A 21624-nucleotide genomic window follows, 5' to 3' on the forward strand; every position below is an offset into this window, starting at 1 on the left:
GATTTTTTTTTTCCTAAAGACAATTGTCAAAATGAATTAATCTAAAAAAAAATTATTTAAAAAAATATATATTCAACTTTTAGTCATTTTAAATCATCTTTAGTCATTTTATTATTATTATTATTATTATTATGGGACAACATAACTTGGTGTGTTACGGTTTGTTACTTGTTACGGAAATTTCAATAAATCAAGATGAGACGATCAATGACACAATAATTTGGTAACTCAGTTCGATCACAATGATCTATGTTTAGAGCGTTGTCAAGCCAGTAATTTTACTATAAAATATGCAAGCACGTGTTAAAGTGAGAATACATGGATATTCATAGGCTAATGCTAATAATATCCAAATCATATCAGTATAATATCTAAATCATAACCCCAGATTTTATGATATAATCAGACTTCATATCTCAACATGTTTAAGTATAATTTTAACATCGTATTTTCATTATTTTTTATTCTATTTTATTATTCTAATTGATTAGGTTGGAAATACTACAAATGTGTAGGTTTAGACATAAAGAACCAACGAAAAAGAAAAAACAAAAATACTACTAAACAATAATTTTTATCTTAAAAACCTCAAAAAATACAAGCAAACAAACTCATTAGTTTTTTTTTTTTAAGGTTTAAATTTGGGTTTAGGTTTAGGGTTTATAAATAGTATGAAAATTTATACTAGTATTTAATTTAATATTATAACAATAGGTTTTTGATGTGATATTTTGAATTAAAATTTAAATTTTTTTTATAATATATTAAATAAAATAATAAATATTTAATTTGATATTTTAAAAAAAATAATAATAAATAGTAGGCAATTGAATTGGTATATTTTGTTTAGATAGGTACAAATATAGAATAATATATATGTTATTATGTTATCCTACAAAGTATTTACACATATACCTAAATTTTCCACATACCATTTCAAGAACAGCACAAGTTTATGAATACTTTTAAAGTTTCGATTTTCATGATCTCCTATTTAATGAATTACCTAAAAATAACTACAATCTTAAATTACAACAAATGCATCCAAATCCTATTAATTATTACATCTAAATCTGCAATCAAAATATCTTAATTACAATTTAAGGATAGAAAACTTTCTTTTTAAATTATTTTTTATTCAATTTGCCTTAAAATAAATCCAATGTTATGGTATTGAATATTATCATTCAGCGTATATATGCAAAATAATATAAATACAACATATAAAGTGATAACTCTCATAATATTTCATACAACATATAGTACTATTGATCTTAGCACAAAAATGACGTAAACACAACATCGCGTGTAAAATATAAATTAATAATATATGATAACACTTTATACAAAACACAATCAATTTGTTCACCAATTTCCCATAAATATTATTACAAAAATACTAATATACACACATTAATATAATATATACATTATTCATTCATAATATAAATTATTTTTTTATATTAACAACACAGTTTTCTATACTATACAGAAAAAATCAATTTATCTAAAAATATTAAATGAACCGACTGAATACATTAATTCAAGTCATATATTAACAAATTAGATTGTATATATTATTAGTACATTAACCATTCCAAAAAAATGATCCTTGAAACAAAATCATAATCCAAAAAGTTCTTACATCCAAAAGGCAAAACATTAAAAAGAATTCAATCTCAAGAAAACCCCACAAACAAAATTAGCAAAGTAATGAACATAATTTAGCAAAATAAGAAGAGACAAGACTAACCCTAAAATCCCATTTCCATAATTCTTTATAACCATTTTTTTTTAATGTTTATAGAGTGAGAGATGGTAATAAGGTCATTAGATTTGTGCCCTAAAAGACAACCCTTTTTACATAAACCTTAAAATGAGACTCTTGTCATAGTCAAATAGGGTAAATTAAAATTCTATAATTGAATCCCACAAAAGGGAAAATTGGGAGTATCATTAGCATTCAAGTACTAAATTATTACCAAGCTTCTGATGAGTACAGATTGTTCTTTATAGTGATTTGTCACACCAACCCCATGTAATGACCAAACTGCCCTCCAAGAAAATAGCCTATTCTATCCCACTCATGGAGGGGCAATCCTGGAATTCCAAACCAACATTATTGATGAAGACAACCTTAACATTTCCAAAACAGCATTTTCAAATTTTCATTACCCACCCAATAAAAAAAAAAAAAATTAATTATGTAAAAGAATTGGCTCAGGCTACCCGATGAACTGTTTTTGTAAAAAAATAATTTTTTTATTAAATAAAGAATTGAGAGTATTTGTTTTTGTAAGCTTGAAGTTAAAGGTAAAGAAAGGTTTAGGGGTAGAGTGAGAAAATGGTGGGGGGGGGGGGGGGGGGGGGGGGGGGGGGGGGGGTGTAAGGGTGGGGTGCGAAGCAGGAGATAAATACTCAGAAAAAGTCTTCCACTTCCGAAATTGCATGCTTCTCTCTGGTCCCATTTGATTAAGAGAGAGGTAATAAAAATTACTATTAAAATGCCCTCCATTATTCGAATCCATAAAGCTCCATTATTCTATCCCACTGTACACATGCATATATACATACACATATACATACACACATATATACATACACATATACATACACACATATATACATACATACGCCAATCTGTACCTATACCCTTATTTCCAATTTACAATTTTTATACACATCTTTTGTCAGCAATCACTAGTTTTTAAAGAGAGAGGAAGAAAAAAAATAAAAAGGAAAAAGACAAAAATTAATCTTGGCTTTTAGATATTAAGGTGAGAAGAAAAAGAACTGATTCGATTTGGTGTTATTGTTGGGTTGAAGAGGCAGTAGTCACTTTGTATGTGTGTCTGTGTTTTTATTGGCCATCGCCATCATCATTGTCCATTTTTTTGCTCGAGATTCAAATCAGTGTGTCTGCACGCAGACACGGCGCACTGTAGCAGCCCCCCCCCCCTCCCCCCCCCGTTCGATCGATCGATTGATTTCCCGATCTCTTCTTTTGAAGGTTTGTCTGAATTTTTGTTGGGGTTTTGGGGAAAGTCACTTTTTGGGGGAAGTTCAGAGTTGAAAAGACTCGACCTTTAGAAGAAAGGGGTTTGTGTTTGTTGTTTGTGGGTTTTCTTGAATTTGGGGGAAAAAAATTTTTGAACCACCATGACTGTCGAGAAAATTAGGGCTGACGAGAATTGTGGCAATTTCCCTGTCGGGATGCGTGTTCTCGCCGTCGATGATGACCCAATTTGTCTGAAATTGCTCGAAACCCTTCTCAGGAAATGCCAATATCACGGTATGTTCTTGCTTTTTTTCTTGTTGTTGTTCTTGATTTGCTCTCTAATGGTAAATTTAATTGAAAAATTAATTGTTTGTGGGGTTTGACTTGAGAAAATTTCCCCCAACTTTCTTGGTTACCACTGCTGATCTTTAGTTTTTTTGTTCTGTAATTTTGACTTGTAATCTTAGTATCTATCCTACAGTGAATCTTCGATGTGTTTGACTTTCGAAATGTTGTAATTGATCCCATGGATCTTGGATTTCTCAAACACTGCAGCCATTAACGTTGTAAGGAAGTTCTGTAATTTGATTGTCTGAAATGAAACTTGGAATTGGATAATTTGTTGCATCAAGAGATAGGTTTTATGTTCTTGAAGAGTTTAGGTTAAGAATTAAGATCCCATTTCGAAAGATTGATGAATTTGTATGTAATGGCAAGTATGTATGTCCAAAGGGTGAATATAGTTTGATCGAATTTCCGACGAAAATTTGTTGGCAGTAACAACGACGCAGCAGGCGAGAATGGCGCTGAAAATGCTCCGGGAGAATAAGGATCGATTCGATTTGGTTATCAGCGATGTCCATATGCCGGACATGGATGGATTCAAGCTGTTGGAACTCGTCGGCCTCGAAATGGATTTACCTGTCATTAGTACGTTATTATGTTTTCATTTCGTCGTTTTTTAGGACAATGCTGAAGAATTCGGATCGAATTGAACGATTCTTTTGTCTTGTTTAGTGTTGTCTGCAAATAGCGATCCGAAACTTGTCCTGAAAGGAGTCGATCACGGCGCCTGCGACTATTTGGTGAAACCTGTTCGGATCGAAGAGCTGAGGAACATTTTCCAGCATGTGATCCGCAGGAGGAAATTCGACTCGAAGAATCAAACGAAATCCAACGAACAAGTTAAGGGAAATGATTCGAGCGGAGAGGGTCACGGATCGCCTGTGGGATGTAATTCCGATCAGAACGGGAAATTTAATCGGAAGAGGAAAGAAGAGGAAGACGAGAACGACGAGAACGGGAACGATGGTGAAGATCCCGCCACGCAGAAGAAGCCTCGCGTCGTCTGGTCGATCGAGCTTCACAGGAAGTTCGTCGCTGCGGTTAATCAATTGGGAATCGAAAGTAATTTTCTACACTTCCATCTTTTTAACATTGTTCGGCTGTTAATTTTGATAATTTTCTTGCTTTTGTTGCAGAGGCTGTTCCGAAAAGGATTCTCGACCTGATGAACGTCGAAGGACTTACGCGCGAAAACGTCGCGAGCCATCTCCAGGTACTGGTTGCGATTTCGATTTCGTTACGTCGATCGAATTCTTTAGTGTACGTCGTAATACTCGATTCGTTATACGTTTGCAGAAGTATCGACTTTATTTGAAAAGAATCAGCTCCGTTGCGACCCAGCAAGCGAACATGGCGGCTGCGCTTGGGGTGAAGGACCCGTTTATGCGTATCGGCCCGTACGAGGGGCTCGCAGATTTTCGATCGTTGGCCGGGTCGGGGAGACTTTCAAATGCCGCATTGTCGCCTTACGGCCCGGGGGGAATGCTCGGGAGGCTAAATTCTCCGGCTAACGTCAACCTCCGTAATCTCGCTCCTCCGCCGCTCGGCCAGCCGGGTCACGCTCAAAGCATCTCAGCGCTCGGGAAAATGCATCCCGTCATTCCCGCCGCGGGTCAGAATCCGGGTTTATTTCAAGGGATCCCGTCGTCGCTGGAGCTCGATCAGCTACACCAGAAGAAGTACTCGACGAGCGCGATGAGTTTCAACGCTTTAGACGAGTCGAGGATGTATGGAGCGTCTTCGAACGCGTTTACGGACCCGGGAGTGGCGCTTGGCAGCACGAGCAATATACTCAGCGCCATCCCCGGGAGCAATCCGATGATGCTGCAGGGGAACTCGCCGCAAACGCTGAGCGACGGCGGGTTCGGGAGCCAATCGTCGCACAACACGGCTTCTTTCAACTTGGATTCCTTCAACGCTGGCGTCAATAGCTCGTCGAATTTGCTCGATCCAGGCGCGATTGAATCTTCAAAACTTCAGCAGAATCCGATACTCTCAAGCGGGGATCCTTTCCAGAATCAGCTTCCGGTGAGCTCCGGGAGGGACGACGGTTTCTCGATTACACCTTATTATTTATCGAGCAACTCCATTGACATTTCTTTGGACTTGCAGTTCCAAGAAGGCTTAGTCGTCGGCGACGTGCAGAATATCCCGAACCAGAGGTGGGGCGGCGGCGGCGAGCAAGGCCCGAATTACGGTCATGGGTCGAAGAGTAATTTTGCTTCCATGAACGCTTGTGTTGCGGACAGCGGCGCGTCGTCGATGACCCGGAACATCGAACAAGAGAGCAGCGGGATGTTCAACCAGAAAATCGGGATGTTTGTGAACGGAAGATTAGGTGGAAGCAACGGGTTGAATCTCGTCCAACCGAACGAGAATGAGAAAATGGCGAATGAAACAATCGCGAGATCGAGCGACGCCTTATTCAATCATCGTGGCGGCTACGGTTCGTTGGATGATATGATGAACGCGATGATCAAACGGGTACGGTAAAAATTTTTCGAAGTTTACATTATTCAATATGTCGAATTTCTCTCGATCTGTAATTCGTCGTTTGTTGGTGTGTAGGAGCGAGAAGAGCCGGTGCCGAATTGCGACTACGGGTTCGACGATTACGGCTTCGGCGCCGGGCTGTGAGGTTTCGAAGAAGGGAGACGAAGAGAGACAAGTTCCTCGTAAAACTTAGGCTGTGAAAACGAACCATTCGAATTCGTCGTGTTGTGTCTATATATGTGATGTGTTTTTATTTCATCTGAGAATCTTTGGATCTTCGTAGGTTTGTCTTAATTTGTTGCTGTTCTCTTTTTTTTTTCTATGTTTTTATTTGCAACTGGAATTGGCACTGTAGGATTCTAAGAACAGTAATGTGAAGTTCTGAACTGTTAGTTAATGGAATTGACCTATGAAATAAGCATTCAAATGTGACTGTTGTTGATGCCTGTTTGAGCCAATCTATTATTATCACACTGTAATAAAACAGTGTCATAAACTATCCAAGAAAACTTTCTTTTTTTTTTTTCACAAGAACAGAAAGGTCTCACCACTTACGAAAGCACTTCGGTAAATTTTCACATCATGGAAATTTACATAAATATAAATTGTTGACATAACAGCACAACTTTCTGGAAAAAAAGACAGTTAAAAATTGCAGAAAACTATTGCCATTTCTTGCAGGAATTTATAGAGATCCTTCCACAAGGCTAAGACATGTTCAGACATCCGGAACAAAAGATCGATCGTGTAAGCTCGCGATTGTGCGAAAACATAGGTTATCTAGAGTGCAATAAGATTTAAATACAAGTAGCTAGAAAAGAATGCGAAACAAGAAACTATAAGAGCCATTACCGTAAACTTGCTTGCTTTGGATAGGTGTCCGGATTTCGTCCTGTATGGGTTGATCACCGTGTAGAATGCTGGATAAAAGGTAAGTGTATTTTTCCGGTGTGTAACTATTCCCCTTCCCAGCCGAGTTTTCGGGCTCTTTGTTCCCACAAAGAAGTTATTTTCCTCTCCTTTGCAAGAAGAACCTCCGATCGCTCTCTGGCTGCTTCACAGGTTTCGGTAGCAGCATTGCACTTTTCGGCTTCCCTTTGGTATTGAGAAGCCAATCTTTTTGCTTCCCATAAGGTAACATTCATGTGTTTAGAGTGCTCTTCCCCGACTGTTTCTTGCAGCTTCAGTTCTTCGGATAGTAAGTCCACAAATTGCTTCTCCATCTCTTCCTTGAGATCAGGATCATCTTTTCCACAATCTGCTTCAACGAAATGTTTTGAGAGGTTAGTCGGGATTTCACAAAATATGTCGAGAAGCATTATAAAGACATAAAACCCGGAGTTATAAAACATGTATGTGTATACAACAGTAAGATTTGAACAGGAAATACATATCCATTGTCATGTGAGGAAATTACAGCTAAGCTTGGTTTTATTTTGCATCTTGAAGATATCCATGACTATAAGATCACTACCTTAGCTCGAATCTCTAAGAATGGATTTATTAATCGTCGTTGAAGTATTTTTCTTATGTTATATCACACATTGAAAAAAGTTAATATAAATGAGTAGCAAAAAGGGACACAATTCAACATTGATTCGAGGAAAAAATAAATAAAACACTAGTTTTCAAGTATAAAAAGATGCATCGATCAAATGCTTTAAGCTTGTTTCTACCATCAAACAACTTGAATAAATATCAACCATCTTTACAAGAAAAATGAAAATCAGCTTCTCTTTTATCATTGTGTAACGAGTACCTTGAAACGAATAACAATGCTGTTTCAGTGTTTTCAAACTTCTAATATAGGCAAATGAAATTGCAACTCATAGAAATTAAGATTCAAAGTACTATTAAGCAAAAAGGAACTTTGGCACAATCGTCTTATATATTTCAGAGGGAAAAAAGGGGATGGTTTCCAATGACATTAATTTTTTTCAAGGAGAAAATGAGTGCCGAACATAGATGAAATTATATTATAGTAATCTCCATCCTTACCTGAAACAGAGAGATTAGCCAACCCTGCAAGGAAACAAATATAAAGTGCAAAGTGTCAGTAAAGCGAAATGTTCTTATTCACAAAAGGACTGAAACAAAACAATGGTGAAATAAGATTATATAAGTGCATAAATAGTAAACAAAAGATCGTTGAAAATCAATAAGAAAGAAAAATGAGCTAGATATTAGTAAGAATTCTAAAATAGTGAATTGTAAACAAAAGATCGTTGAAAAATGAGCTAGATATGAGTGCTTTCGAATTCTAAACTGCAAACTTAACCTGACATCCTCACTTATCCCGTTCAACTTTCTTTTGTATAGATTTTCAACGATCTTTGTTTACAATTCATGCACTTATATCCCTTTCCCTTGCAAGCTGTTATCTAATTTGCTCCTGGCTTTAAAGTTCGTAAAGGTCGGGGACAGCAAAATTGCACAAAATACTTCTTGGAAGCAAAGAACTGGATTTCGGTATTCCTATTTTCTCTCCAAATCATCAACATTGCAGTAGTTTCCCAATCCATTCCTATACCTTAAAAACCACCTTGCGTTTCTCACTACAATTGCCCTTAAAATGCAGTGGCATCGAACACAAACACACAAAGAGATGGAACAATTATAACTTTGCAGATGATCCAGCGGAAAAAGGTAAGCAGAATTATTAGCCTTCACATATTTGTCAGTTAGTTATATGCCGACGAACAGTTACTACTTTCTTCAGTTCCAACAGAACAGTACAAACACGAACAATAAATTTTCAACGAAATGGCGAGGAATTAAACTAAGTATCAAATAATCCACAATCGAAATTCAGCTAAAGTACACTACAAGAACAACAGAAATACCATCAGAACCAAAAACACACCAACAATGATCTCAAATAACAAAAACAAAAAATTAGGGCACAGAATTCCAGCACAAGCACAAACAAATTAGAACAATCGGATCGGGAAGTAGCAGGCGGAATCGTACCGGGAACAATCTGGAAAAGCGATTGGGGAGGCGCGCAATTGCAGACGCAGGGAGGGCAAGAAGAGGAGGCCGCAGCAGTAGCAGCTCCCTTGAATTTCAAGCCTTTCTGGAATTTAAAATAGAGCGCCGGCCCACATACACAGAGGGCGGAAACGACTGCAAAAATCACCAAGCAGCAGCGCAAGCAAGCCCCCGATCTTCTGCTCATCTCTGTCCTCCCCACTTGTATCGCTCTGCTCTCCTCTGCAATTGCAATGGCGAGTCGAAGAATATTGGATCTCACAGTGGGGTGGGCTCATCAAATTGAATGCGCATGTGGGATCTGTCGATCTGTAACCACGCGGAGGAGACGATTTGTCATTTTTTATTTTTTTTTATAATAATTGGGAATTTAGATTGAGAAGTTTTTGGGGAAGCAGTCGGTGAGGGTTTTTTTTTTTTTTTTCTTTTTTTTTTTTTTTAAAAAAAAAAAAGAAGATTTCTAAGTTGGATGATATGACTTCTTGTTCAAATGTCGCTTTTATATTCTTTTTCTTGTTTTTTATTTATTTATTTTTATAAATAATAAAATACTAATATATGTATATAATATAACTATTATATAATATTTATAAAAAAGAATTGAAGCTTAAAATTTTAACAAATATTTTGTAAATATTAATTCATAAATAATTTTAAATCCATGCAGATCAAATCCATAAGTACGAAGTGTATTTTTTTTATGAGTCTGAAAAAAAATTAATTTTGATTTAGTATTAAAATAAATATTTTGTGAGAAAAAAAAAATATATTTAAAATATATATATATATATACAAAGTTCAAATAATAGAAAATTTAGGTTTTATGGCTATTTGATGGCTAAAGAAACATACCTTTAAATTACTCTAATTTATACTATTCTTTAGTAAGACTTTAATACTTTCTCCGAATTTTATTCTAAAATAATAACTCGAAAACATATTTATAACTTTTATATTATACTTAAAAAATTAATTTTATATTCAAAATACTACATTAATATTTATTTATATTACATAATATTGCTACTATTCAAATTTAAATTTTTTAGTATTCAAAATTTGCATTACAAGAGTGCAAAAGTGATATCTCCTCTAGCTGGAGCTAATGCATTTAAAAAATAATTATTATATAATAAATATAATTATAAATTAAAATTAAAATAAATTATCAATTTAATTAAAATTATAAAATTAAAATTTTTATTAAATATATAATTATATTTTTAAATAAATATATATATATATATATAAGACTGATAAATAAAATAAATATTTTATAAGAGATGTATTTTTATTTTCCCTTTGGGACAATAGCAATAACAATACAATCTTCAATTGTATTGCCCTCAGTAATTCATCATAGGATTCTTGCAATGATTCTTCTTCCTCCTCGTATATTTCTGTAATATACTTTTCTCCATTTCTTCACAATAAGCTTTTCTTGCCATGCACAACTTCGGCAGCTCTCTACGCTCCCTCCAAGTCTTTGTAATAATCTGAAATCCACTTTTCGATGATCTGAACTTCTTGCCTCCTCTGATCGACCAGCCAGTCGGGATCGTCCGCCGTCGCCGATCGAAGGTCCGTGTGGTGAGCTCCTGCAATGGCGATGGAGGAACAAACAGCAGACATTGGAGGCAATGGACAATACAAAACAACGTAAGATCGAAATGCTGTCGAAAATAAGACAAGAACGCACCTTTCTCGGCGACGAGAGCCACAATGGTGTCGGATATGTTCTTCAGCACGCTGATCGTCATATTCGGTAATGCAAAAATAATAATAATTAAGCATTCGTCGATATTACCAAAAGCAAGAAGAAATGATCGAGAATTCGAACTAACCTTCCTCGGCTCCATGGATCTTGCAACCCGTTCGAGAATATAATGTTGCTTCCGAACCTCTTCAACACCAATTTGATGTCCTGTCATGACAACTCAATAATTCAGCACTGTACTGACAACATATGATATAACAACATATAGCACAATTAATATTAATATTTCCTCAGTTATTCAATTATGTGCTCAGCACACCTGTTTGGTGTCTTCTCATGACAACTATCTATAATTCAGCATAGTATCAACAGATAACACACAATTTATATTAATATAATACAAATACAACATATATAACCGACAATACATAACAATTGGCCAGACAACACGTACTACTATTAATCTCAGCACACGTCATATGTACTATGTCATTGAAAATATGTTTTGATTTGGTCCAATCAGCACTATAACTTCTACCCTAATTTAGACCTAATTTCTTCGAAAAAAAAAACTAATGACGACGACAATTAAGCTTACCGTGCCGCCGTACTCGGTCGTGACCCAATGTGGACGAGGCCTCACTCCGTAGTTCTTCTCGCAATCATCCGAAAACTCTTTGTAGCTAAACGACGACGGAGGGAACATACTCTCGTTCGAGACGACCATCGGCATAACCATCTCCGTGCACGCCTAAAAAAGATCGATCCATCGATCGATTATCATCCCTATTTTCATCGCGCATATAATAAAAAAATACCTAACTCAAAAAAAATAAAAAGATCGACGATTTCACCTGCCAATTCCAACCGCTGAGGCCATGATCGTCGCTCGGATTTTCGAGGGCGAAGCATTTCTGGCTCGACGAGTAATTGTAGTACAAGCTTGCGGCTGCAAAGGCTCGGCTCAGCTTCGTAGCTCCCGGCGGGAATCCATCGATAATCTTGCACATCTTCAAAAAAAAAAAAAAATTAAAAAATTAAAAAAATCGAAATCGAATATTAGATCGAGAGTCTGTTGAGGAAGAAAATCGTAGTTCGACACACCTCTGTTACGGGGTAAGCGGGAAGCGGCTTCAGAAAGTTTGCGGCTGTCGGGTAATTCACCATCGCCGTGTAAACGAAGGCTTCCCATAGCCAGTCTCGCGCGGAGTATATGGATCGAACTTGTCTGAATTCAGACAAGATCAGCAATGTAAGTTAGTACTACAGACAACTCCCCTGTTTTATTTAAGAAACTCGAGTAGTTCTACACGTACTTGCAAGCCCGGAATGTTCGACTCAGCTCGGCTAATCCTTGTTTGTAGGTGGATAGGGCTTGGAGCTCAGGCCAGCTCCCCTTGATCACTTGAAAACAGTTCGAACTTGCTTCCTGACCAATCGATTCATTAAACTTGTTGGTAATAAGATCGACAACTTTTACGATTCTCTGTAAAAATCGACAAGTTTTATTACATAAAGAAAAGACCTTGAAATCCTGGGAAACAGCATCGTAGAAACTTGTCCATGGAGTGATCTTATCGAACTGTAGAATTGGAGCTGAAGAAGCCAATGCTCCAATGGCTACGTGAGGGTATTTCAGTCTAAACCAAGCAGCAAGCACTGCACATGAAAATAACCTTTATTATGTACATAATATTTTTTTAAAAAAATTAACAATATTAGTTGAACTTAAAAAATTAAAAACAAAACTCAAAAAATATTCTCTCTTTTTTATTATTATATAAATATCACTATTTTTCACGTTAGTAAGTAAAACAATTTTATTATATTAGTAAAACTCAATTCCACAAAGGTAAAATTTTAACCAACAATTTATATCAATTGCTAATATAATACTATGAATATATTTGTAAATCTTATAGTACTACAAAACACTGTCCCAATTGATCTAGAGGAATATAATATAAAAAAATAAAAAATAAATAAAAAAATTATTAATTTGATAGTTTATATTAGTATTTCCCTCCATTTCACTAATTTTTTGTTGTTCAAAATAAAAATATCTATTTTATTTTAATTAGTACTCCCTCTTTTTCAATACGGTCTTGTTTATCATTTTTGTTCGTCTCAAAATAATAGTCTTATTTTCATAAATAATCATATCACCATAAAACTACTGTTACTTTTTCATTATTATTACAGCCACTACCTTTTACACTGATACACTCACAATGATAAAAAAAAAAAAGTCTTTTACTCGTACTTTTTACCCACTACCAATATAATATCAATATTCCTTAAATCTCGTGTCAAACATAACCCAAACTATAGTTTTGAGACGGAGGAAGTATGATATAACTATATAGTACTCCCTCCGTCCATTTTCTAATATCCTAAGTAATATCTACACGTTTTTTTAGGTAATTAGTTTTTTTGTTGTAAATTGACAAAATAGTCATTTTTTTGTGTATATATATAAAAAGATTTTAAATAAGGGTAAAAAGATAAATTCTATGTATAAAAATAGAAAGAGGACAATTTTTGGACGTTCCAAATAGAAAAGTAGACATTAGTTCGTGGACGGATACAGTATTATAAATACTCTCATATTTATATTTATATTTATATTTATATTTATGCATAAAACTATAATCAACTATAATTATAATACAATACTTATAAAATTTATACAAATTTGGGTGTGTTTGTTTGAAGGATTTTGGAAGATTTTTACTATTCATCCAATTTTTTCCCCCCAAAAACATCACATCAAACACCTATTTTTCATTTTTTATATTATACTAAAAATCAATTTTACATTCAAAACATCACATCAAACCCTATTTATATCACATCATACAACTATTCAAATTCAAAAATTTTACTATTCAAATCCCAATCCAAAATCCAAACCCCCAAACAAACACACCCAAAAAGTAAATGTATATACTTGTAAAATAGAGTGAGTAATAACTACTACATAACCTTGATGAGATTTGTTTGGTAGTATATCATTATCTATTAAATGCCACAGATTAAAGAGACAGGTTAGATGCAGATTTCTAAAAACTTCCAAACACGGCCTTAGCTGGAAAGAAAATTTCCACGAAAACAACGTCCACATGGTGGAAGGAAGTGTAATAAGTAATAATTTCTTCACGTAACGTCAGTTTCATTATTAAGGGCGTGTTTGGATTGAAAAACTTACTTCCACCGTAGGATCCTCCGAAGGCCACAACTGGAGACGCTTCAGAAGACAGATTCTTCTTCAAGCTTCTTATCAGAACTGCAAAGTCAGCCATCGCTTGCTGCGAGTTCAAAAACCCTAGTTTCTTCGCCGTCGACGTCGATTTATTCCCAAACGGCTTCGATTCTCCGTAGAATCTATGCTGCAATAATTCAAACAAACCAATAACATTGGAATCGACGAATGGATAGGATAATCATGATCTGAGAATTCATAATATATATATGTATGTATGTATGTATATATACCTCGATGAAGAGAAGAAGGGCGTTGAATTTGGGGGCAATGTCGGGCAAGAAACCTGTGTTGGCTGCAAACCAATCGATGTCTCCTTCGTTGCCTGTGTAGACGAAAATGGGGCCATTTTTGTGCCAGAATTGGGTGTTGATGAGATACTTTTGGGGGAAAAGTTTGTAGCTTTGGGGATGGAATGTGAAGTGGTCTAAAGTTTGGGGGAAATAATGGGTTTTGTAGGTTATTGTTGTTCTTGGCTTCGGGTTTTTTAAGGAAGATGAACTGTAGATTAATCCTGGGAAGAACAAAGATGGAGGACCTGAATCTGCAGAAGCTATGGTAAGAAGAAGAAGAAGGAGGGAAAGGAAGGAAGAAAGCAAAGCCATGGTTATAATTTCGATTTCTTTGGGGGGTTTTAGCTTTGAAGGGTGGGTGCACTAGAAGCCATATTTCTGCAACAAACGCCAGCACATTGCTGGGGATGGCAGATCCTGACCTGTTTTTTTTTTTTTTTTTTTTTTTTTTTGGGAAAATCATGGAAGCTCCATTTTTGGTTTTTTGTCACCTACAGTGGTTCTGTCAGAAGCTGTTTTCTTTCAATGGTGTAATAATTGGTGGGGGTTTTGGAGAGGTCCATGGACTTCAGGACCGGATGGATCTGGTTCGTTGATGTGTGGTGTGGATTTGTCGGGTGTTGGAGGCCCAGGGTGCTGTTGAGAATGGAATTATGACAATTGTCAATTTAGTCATTTGTCCTCACTAGTGTGGGATTTGACGAGTCAAAGGATTTTTGATATTTATCGACTTTATTATTTAGATATTTGCTCATTTTACGTATACTTCCTACGTTGTCGACGATTAATTAATTTTTGATAAAATTTGTTTTTTTACGTAAATTTTTTAATATTAGTATTATATTAGATTAGATTAGATTGTAATGAAAAAGATAAAAACACTCTTATTAGTACGGTGTAATATAAAAGTAATGACATTTGTGTAATATATTGTAAGTTGAAATGGTATTTATTATGTTAAGTAGGTAGTCAATTACTAAATTAGAAAAGTAACCTTTCAATGTGACGGAGGAAATATTTTTTTTTTAATTCATTTAAATTGATTTATCAATTTTTTTATAATAATTGTACTTTATACATGATTTTAAAAAATTATACAACAAACTGTGATTAAAAAAATATATTTTGGTTTCAATTTAATTAAAATATGTTAATTTTAATTCCAATATAAAAAATACATCAATTTTAATCACTAAATAATTTCAAATCAATTTTTTTAAAAAATAATTAATATATTACGAAAGACACATAAAAGTATATATATATTTTTTCTATAATATTTTTATAATTCTTTATATCTAATAATAAAACATTTAAAATTATAAATACTAAGCAAAACTTATTTGATAGTTTTTCACCCCACCATCAAAATTTTTTGAAATGTGTCAAAAGATTTTACAATTTTATTGTTGTTTGTTTATACAAAGTTTTTCCTCATCATTTCAAATGTATAAAGATAAAATAATTAAAAATCATCAAAATTATACAACTAAACAATGGCACATAAAAATAAATCTAGTAAAAATAACAACTGAGGAAGTCATAAAATAAAAAAAAATATAAATAATAAAACTATATATATATAATAACACAAAATTGCTTATAATTCACACATGGTTTAAAAATTCGACATTATATTCTCCGAATTAAAATTTGAAAGTTCAATCGTATTTTAAAAAAAATTGCATAAAATTCTGTTGATGTATTTTTTCAACAAACAAAAAATAAAATCCGAAAATAAGAAATTATCTTCGAATTTGATATATTTAGTGTCTGAGATTATGAATCTCTAAACACTGTACAGTACAGAAAATAAACTGGAAAATAAAAACTACAGATTGGAAAATGAAGTGGTGATCCCCAAAAGCAATTCTCTTGAATTTGATGTCGATTGAAAATCACTGAAGATAAAAAATCTGCATCCTTAAATATTCCCTAAAAAGACGTTTCAGAACCGTCGCCTGGTCGGTTACAGCAACCCGCCCACTAATTTCTCCTTTATTGACACGTGCCTTCACCCGTTTGGCCAACTGCATACCCAGCCGACCAATCCAGAGACTAACTGACCGCTAGACCAAACGACTCTTTGGTTGCCCCATCAACCGACTGAACTACTGTTCACTCAATTAGGCGACTAATTAACAGACCTTCGCTTGGTCCAAACTCCGTATTGACCAACTCAACCGATGGCGGACCAACCGACTGCGAACCAACCGACTGCAAACCATCCGACTTATTGATCCGACCTGTTGACTATCCGACCGCGGACCTTCCGACCTGCGGACCGTCTGACCTGTAGACCGTCCGACTCGCTGACTATCCGACTCGCTGACTATCTGACCTGCGGACCTTCCGACCTGCGGACCGTCCGACCTGTAGACCGTCCGACTCGAAGACTATCCGACCTGCGGACCTTCCGACCTACGAACCAACCGACCGGACCAACCGACCGAGGACCAACCGACCTACCTATCTAACCGCAGACCTTTCGACCTGCCGATCCGACCGAGGACCAACTGACCAGACCAACCGACCGAGGACCAACCGACCTGAGCACAAATTTTTCTCCTTTTCCACTCGACTTCGTGTCTAACTTCCTTTAAAATCCTGCAATCCTTATTTTACTTTTTTTTTTTTTTTTGTGCGTAACAAATTCCTTTGTAATTTTGAAAATATCGCATATAATTCACAAAAATGAGAACCTGTGCAATATTTTAAAAGCACAAAGAATCTCATACAATTTTTAAATTGTAAAGGATAATAGTGCAATTTTTTTATACCACAAGTATGTTATAAATAATTGTCATATAATAAAATAATATACATAAATAATCATTTATTATTAAAATTAATAACGTATTTTAAGCATAACAACAGATGTCGTTGTAGTATAGTGGTAAGTATTTCCGCCTGTCACGCGGACGACCCGGGTTCGATCCCCGGCAACGGCGATTTTTTGATATTTTTTTACGTACCCAAAAAGTAGATAGATTTATGTAATGGGCCGAAAGGCCCAAATTATTCACATGGCTTCTATTAATATTAAGCCCGTAATAAATATGAATATTTTGGACTGCATTAGTTTATCTAATAAAAATACAGAAATTATGAAATTATATTATTGCTGCTAACATATTCATAATCATCACGTCATTTGCATATATTGTTGTTGTTTTTTAATATGATTTTGTTTATTATAAATTCAAAAGAAAATAGAATTCAAATATCTATATTCTGTGTGTTTAAAAGACATTTTTTAATTTGCATGTATCTTAAACTTTGTTTGTTTGGAAATTTTTAAAAACTTTTTACTATTCAACTTTTTTTTTAAAAAAAAATATATATTAAATTAAACATTTTTTTTCTTCTTTTCTTATGCATAAAAATCATCTTTTATTTTGAGTTATTGTACATAATATATTTTATTATAATCTCATGATGTAAATATCGCATAGTAATTTTATTACGATTTTATCTTCTTCAACCCTCCATCTCCATTGACAGAATAAGAAAGCGAAGAGATTGTCCTGTAAGAGATGACCTAATAGAATTAGGGTGGACTCGTGCGCGTGACGTCATGAGTTCAAACTCCATATGCTTTCGGGTTTTACCTGTCACACCTGATTTTCCTAATGTGACTTGTTTTATCGGACATAAATCACTGACTATTCGATTCAATCGGAAGTTTACTCAGAGCACATTCGAAAAGTAGCCGTTGTAGATTCTCACGTCGTAAAAAAATAAATAAATAAAAAAAAACACATGGTTCGTTTAATGTAATTAGTTTTGTCAAGCGTAAATTGCATACTATTAGATTCAGTTGAGAGTTACCCGCACAACCCATTTGAAAAGTAGCGGTCGCAAATTTCTACATCATAAAAAATAATAAAAAAAAATGAAAAAAACAATGAAGAATTCATTCACTTAGCCATTTGGTTTGCAAAATCCATTGTTTATGAACTTGTTGTGGATTACAGCTCTTGTAAGTTCCGATCGAGTCGTGGTCACCTATTGTTGTCTCTTCCGGTATCGCGGCATGGATCAGACGCGTAGACAATCTACATGGAACTTGTTGACTATTACATGGAACTTAAAATCTACATGTCCGATGCTGACAACGAAGACAATTTTTGTGTTGGGGACTTTCGTTTGCGGATAAATAAATAATGGTTGTGTTTCCCTTGAGACGGTCATTCCGCATCCGATATAGTATCAGAGTTTGGCTAGGTCTCGAGTTCGAGTCCTACCGTCCTCATTTATGGCATATGCATATGCAAGTTTCACATACCCACTAGGGATGTCTTACCCGTATTTGTACAAATATATGGCTTGAAATTTTAAATGATCATTATTTTTTCTATATGACTATTTTTTTTATAATTATTTTGTAATGGTAAAAAAAAATGAAAAAAAAAAAAAAATTGATTGAGATAATATTCATTTTTGGCTCTAATGAAATAACATAAATAAATTATCATTTATTCATGTAAAATAACTAACTCTAATAAACAAATGTCGTTGTAGTATAGTGGTAAGTATTTCCGCCTGTCACGCGGACGACCCGGGTTCGATCCCCGGCAACGGCGATTTTTGTTTTGTTTTTTTTCATTTTTTACTTATTTTGGGCCAAAAATTAAATAGATTTTATGTAATGGGCCAAAGATGCCCAATACGATTTAACAACCGCCAACCAATGTAGATTAGAAAACAATTAAATAGTGTTACAATATGAGTTTGTTTGATCGGTCAAAAGAATAAAATATATTTTTATATGTATTATTTTTATACTATCTATATAATTTTTTACTCTATATTTTAGATAACAATATCCTGATAATCAATCCTGTAGAGATTTTTAATAATATGATATCATAAATAATAGCAGAAAAGGAATAGTAGTTGATTTTATGGAGTGGAAAATAAAACCACGCCAAATATAAAAAGGTCACATTATTGCGCTGGTCCTCCTCACTTTAATTATTTCCACAAAAACCCCTCCAAACCTAAATAATTTCCCACTCATTCATACCCCAACTCTCTACTTCTTTCCACACCCTCTCCAGACCTCACCATGTCGGCCGCCACCGCCACCGCCGCCGCCGTCCATGTCCTTGTCTTCCCATACCCTGCCCAGGGCCACATGATTCCCCTCCTCGATTTCACCCACCACCTCGCCGCCCGCTGCGGCGTGGCCGTCACCGTCGTCGTCACCCCCCAGAACCTCCGGCAACTCAACCCCCTCCTCGCCGCCCATCCCCGTTCCGTCACCGCCCTCGTCCTCCCCTTCCCGGCGCACCCCGCCATTCCCGCCGGCGTCGAGAACACCGTCGACCTCCCCGCCGGCGGATTCCGCCATATGATGGTCGCCCTCGAGGGCCTCCGCCACCCCATCGCCGACTGGTTCCGTACCCACCCCTCGCCGCCGGCGGCCATCATCTCCGACATGTTCCTCGGCTGGACCAACCACCTCGCCGCCGAGCTCGGCGTCCCCGGCTACGCTTTCTTCCCCTCCGGCTTCTTCGCTATCTCCTTCATCCGCTCGCTGTGGTGTCAGTCGCCGGAGCTCAAAAACGGCGACGACAGAAACACGGCGGTCGGATTCCCAGAAATTCCCAATTCCCCGATTTACCCCTGGTGGCAGTTATCCCCAATTTTCCGTAGCTACGTAAGAGGAGACCCAAAATCGGAATTTATCAAAGATTCTTTCCTGGCCAATTTCGTAAAAAGCCATGGGTTGGTAGGCAACACGTTCTACGCATTGGAAGGTGTGTATTCACAGTACCTCAAAAAAGTGCTGGGTCACAACCGGGTCTGGGCAATCGGACCCGTATTGCCCCGGTCCGACCCGATCCATCGGGGCGGACCCAGCTCCATTTCGCCCGACGAGATCCTCTCCTGGCTCGACACGTGTCAAGATCGCAGCGTGGTGTACATCTGCTTCGGGAGCCAGGCCGTGTTGACGAACAAGCAGATGGCGGAGCTGGCGGCGGGGCTGGAGAAGTCCACCGTGAAATTTATTTTATCTGTGAAGGCGGCGACGCAGGGGCACGCCGCCGGGATGTACGGCGCCCTGCCGCCGGGGTTCGATGGTCGGGTCGCCGGGAGGGGTTTGGTGATTCGGGGGTGGGCGCCGCAGGTGCTGATACTGCGGAACACGGCCGTGTCGGCGTTTCTGACGCACTGTGGGTGGAATTCAGTGCTGGAGAGTATCGCCGCCGGCGTTCCGATGCTGGCGTGGCCGATGGAGGCCGACCAGTTTCTGAATGCGACGCTGCTGGTGGATCAGTTGGGAGTGGCGGTTAGGGTTTGCGAGGGGCGGGAGACGGTGCTTCCGGCGGAGGATCTGGTGAGGTTTCTGGAAGGAACTGTCGGGGATGAGTGGTCGGAGAAGACGGCCCGTGCGGCGGCGCTGAGGAAGGCGGCGGCGGACGCCGTTAGCGACGGCGGAAGTTCGGTCAATGATTTGGAGGATTTTGCGACTGAACTTTGCGGAGCTGTATCGTTACAATAAATTTCAAGATAATTGAATTATTTGTCCACGAAAGAAGATTCAATTTTATATTTTTAGATTTTTTTTTTTTTTTATTCAACTATTACGTAATTTTAAAAATTCGATTATATGTATATTTTTTGTTACACGATGTTTGAATGTTATATTCTTTTGTCCGTTAATTTTATTTTTTTTCCCATTACCGACAAATTTAAAATTAAATTCATTCAACAATTTTTTTCGACATAGTATTATTAAAAACATTCTATATAAATATATTATTACACAATATATATTTTATTCATTAATTATATTTTACACAAATATATTTATTATTTTTATTATATTATAATTCATTCTCTTTTATTACTATTTTAAAAATATATATATATTTATTACAAACCCAAATTCGTTGATTTTGTTTGCTATTTTTTTTATATATAATTCTCACTATATTTATTTTATTTTTTTATAAAAATTAATATTCAATATAAAATATTATTTTTATATTTATCGATATGAATTCCTGTAATTTACATAAAATTATTTCAAATCAAAACACTAAATAAATAAATTTGTTATTTGTACGAGACAAAGAGAGTACATCCGTTTCATTCAATGTATTCTTTTTAAATATTTATAATAGATTAATAAATAATCCTATAATATTTTATTGATTAATAGAAATATAAAATAAATTTTATATATTTGTTTTTTATATTTTCTATATAATTTATATAAATTAATTGTATGTTTAATAATATATTTATAATATTTACGTGTAAAAAAATAGTTAACACGTTCTATATATAATAATTATTTTACCTCATAATACCAAACATGATATTAAAATAAAACACACACGCAACTAACCAAACCTTTTTAAAAAACGATAAAATTTTAAACTAAAAAGATAAGGTAACATAAAAATATTAAGCAACATTTTAAATAAGACATTAATAAAATTTAGACTCTATGCATATAAATATTTTGTAAAATATTTGGCACCATTTATTATTAACAATAACTTTTTTT

At 35.6% G+C, this 21624-nt stretch overlaps 4 protein-coding genes and 2 non-coding genes across 7 annotated transcripts; 4 read left to right on the forward strand and 2 right to left on the reverse strand.

Moving 5' to 3' along the window:
- Positions 1–2690: 2690 nt before the first annotated feature.
- Positions 2691–6265, forward strand: LOC127264781 (two-component response regulator ARR12-like). 2 transcript variants are annotated; one of them, XM_051294312.1, is made up of 7 exons: positions 2695–3292; positions 3776–3928; positions 4016–4405; positions 4480–4556; positions 4640–5371; positions 5456–5827; positions 5912–6265. In XM_051294312.1, the coding sequence occupies exons 1-7, from the start codon at positions 3160–3162 to the stop codon at positions 5978–5980; spliced, it is 1926 nt and encodes a 641-aa protein (XP_051150269.1). In that variant the 5' UTR covers positions 2695–3159; the 3' UTR covers positions 5981–6265. The 2 variants fall into 2 exon arrangements, with proteins under 2 accessions (XP_051150268.1, XP_051150269.1); XM_051294311.1 differs by having other exon boundaries at positions 2691–3292; positions 4640–5827.
- Positions 6266–6481: 216 nt separating this feature from the next.
- Positions 6482–9183, reverse strand: LOC127264783 (uncharacterized). Its single transcript, XM_051294313.1, has 3 exons — positions 8807–9183; positions 7835–7858; positions 6482–7094 (listed from the first exon to the last, which is right to left on the reverse strand). The coding sequence occupies exons 1-3, from the start codon at positions 9012–9014 to the stop codon at positions 6793–6795; spliced, it is 534 nt and encodes a 177-aa protein (XP_051150270.1). The 5' UTR covers positions 9015–9183; the 3' UTR covers positions 6482–6792.
- Positions 9184–10081: 898 nt separating this feature from the next.
- LOC127264672 (uncharacterized) lies at positions 10082–14569 on the reverse strand. Its single transcript, XM_051294167.1, has 10 exons — positions 14040–14569; positions 13753–13933; positions 12070–12203; positions 11861–11973; positions 11649–11772; positions 11399–11554; positions 11143–11295; positions 10672–10751; positions 10527–10576; positions 10082–10425 (listed from the first exon to the last, which is right to left on the reverse strand). Exons 1-10 carry the CDS (start codon positions 14409–14411, stop codon positions 10295–10297), a joined length of 1494 nt encoding a protein of 497 aa, XP_051150124.1. The 5' UTR covers positions 14412–14569; the 3' UTR covers positions 10082–10294.
- A 2409-nt stretch (positions 14570–16978) lies between these two features.
- On the forward strand, positions 16979–17050 carry TRNAD-GUC (transfer RNA aspartic acid (anticodon GUC)). The gene has a single exon. It is a non-coding gene; the product is annotated as a tRNA-Asp (tRNA).
- A 1563-nt stretch (positions 17051–18613) lies between these two features.
- On the forward strand, positions 18614–18685 carry TRNAD-GUC (transfer RNA aspartic acid (anticodon GUC)). The gene has a single exon. It is a non-coding gene; the product is annotated as a tRNA-Asp (tRNA).
- A 348-nt stretch (positions 18686–19033) lies between these two features.
- On the forward strand, positions 19034–20761 carry LOC127265060 (UDP-glycosyltransferase 89B2). The gene has a single exon (XM_051294731.1). The coding sequence runs from the start codon at positions 19171–19173 to the stop codon at positions 20608–20610; it is 1440 nt and encodes a 479-aa protein (XP_051150688.1). The 5' UTR covers positions 19034–19170; the 3' UTR covers positions 20611–20761.
- The last annotated feature ends 863 nt before the right edge of the window (positions 20762–21624 follow it).

Source organism: Andrographis paniculata, unplaced genomic scaffold (assembly GCF_009805555.1).
Source record: "Andrographis paniculata isolate CXL003 unplaced genomic scaffold, ASM980555v1 Contig71END, whole genome shotgun sequence".
In the NCBI taxonomy this organism is placed as follows: domain Eukaryota; kingdom Viridiplantae; phylum Streptophyta; class Magnoliopsida; order Lamiales; family Acanthaceae; genus Andrographis; species Andrographis paniculata.

Bases quoted from the DNA above. Each gene is read 5' to 3' on its own strand.
- LOC127264781 (XM_051294311.1), top strand. From the start codon at position 3,160: ATGACTGTCGAGAAAATTAGGGCTGACGAGAATTGTGGCAATTTCCCT. The intron at 3,929-4,015 runs GTACGTTATTAT...TGTCTTGTTTAG, and splicing joins AATGGATTTACCTGTCATTA to TGTTGTCTGCAAATAGCGAT. The intron at 4,406-4,479 runs GTAATTTTCTAC...CTTTTGTTGCAG, and splicing joins TAATCAATTGGGAATCGAAA to AGGCTGTTCCGAAAAGGATT.
- LOC127264672 (XM_051294167.1), bottom strand. From the start codon at position 14,411: ATGGCTTTGCTTTCTTCCTTCCTTTCCCTCCTTCTTCTTCTTCTTACC. The intron at 10,577-10,671 runs GTTAGTTCGAAT...TATGACGATCAG, and splicing joins GATCCATGGAGCCGAGGAAG to CGTGCTGAAGAACATATCCG. The intron at 10,426-10,526 runs GTGCGTTCTTGT...TCGCCATTGCAG, and splicing joins GGCTCTCGTCGCCGAGAAAG to GAGCTCACCACACGGACCTT.
- LOC127264783 (XM_051294313.1), bottom strand. From the start codon at position 9,014: ATGAGCAGAAGATCGGGGGCTTGCTTGCGCTGCTGCTTGGTGATTTTT. The intron at 7,859-8,806 runs GTACGATTCCGC...GTTTCCTTGCAG, and splicing joins GCTTTTCCAGATTGTTCCCG to GGTTGGCTAATCTCTCTGTT. The intron at 7,095-7,834 runs GTAAGGATGGAG...TCGTTGAAGCAG, and splicing joins GGCTAATCTCTCTGTTTCAG to ATTGTGGAAAAGATGATCCT.
- LOC127265060 (XM_051294731.1), top strand. From the start codon at position 19,171: ATGTCGGCCGCCACCGCCACCGCCGCCGCCGTCCATGTCCTTGTCTTC.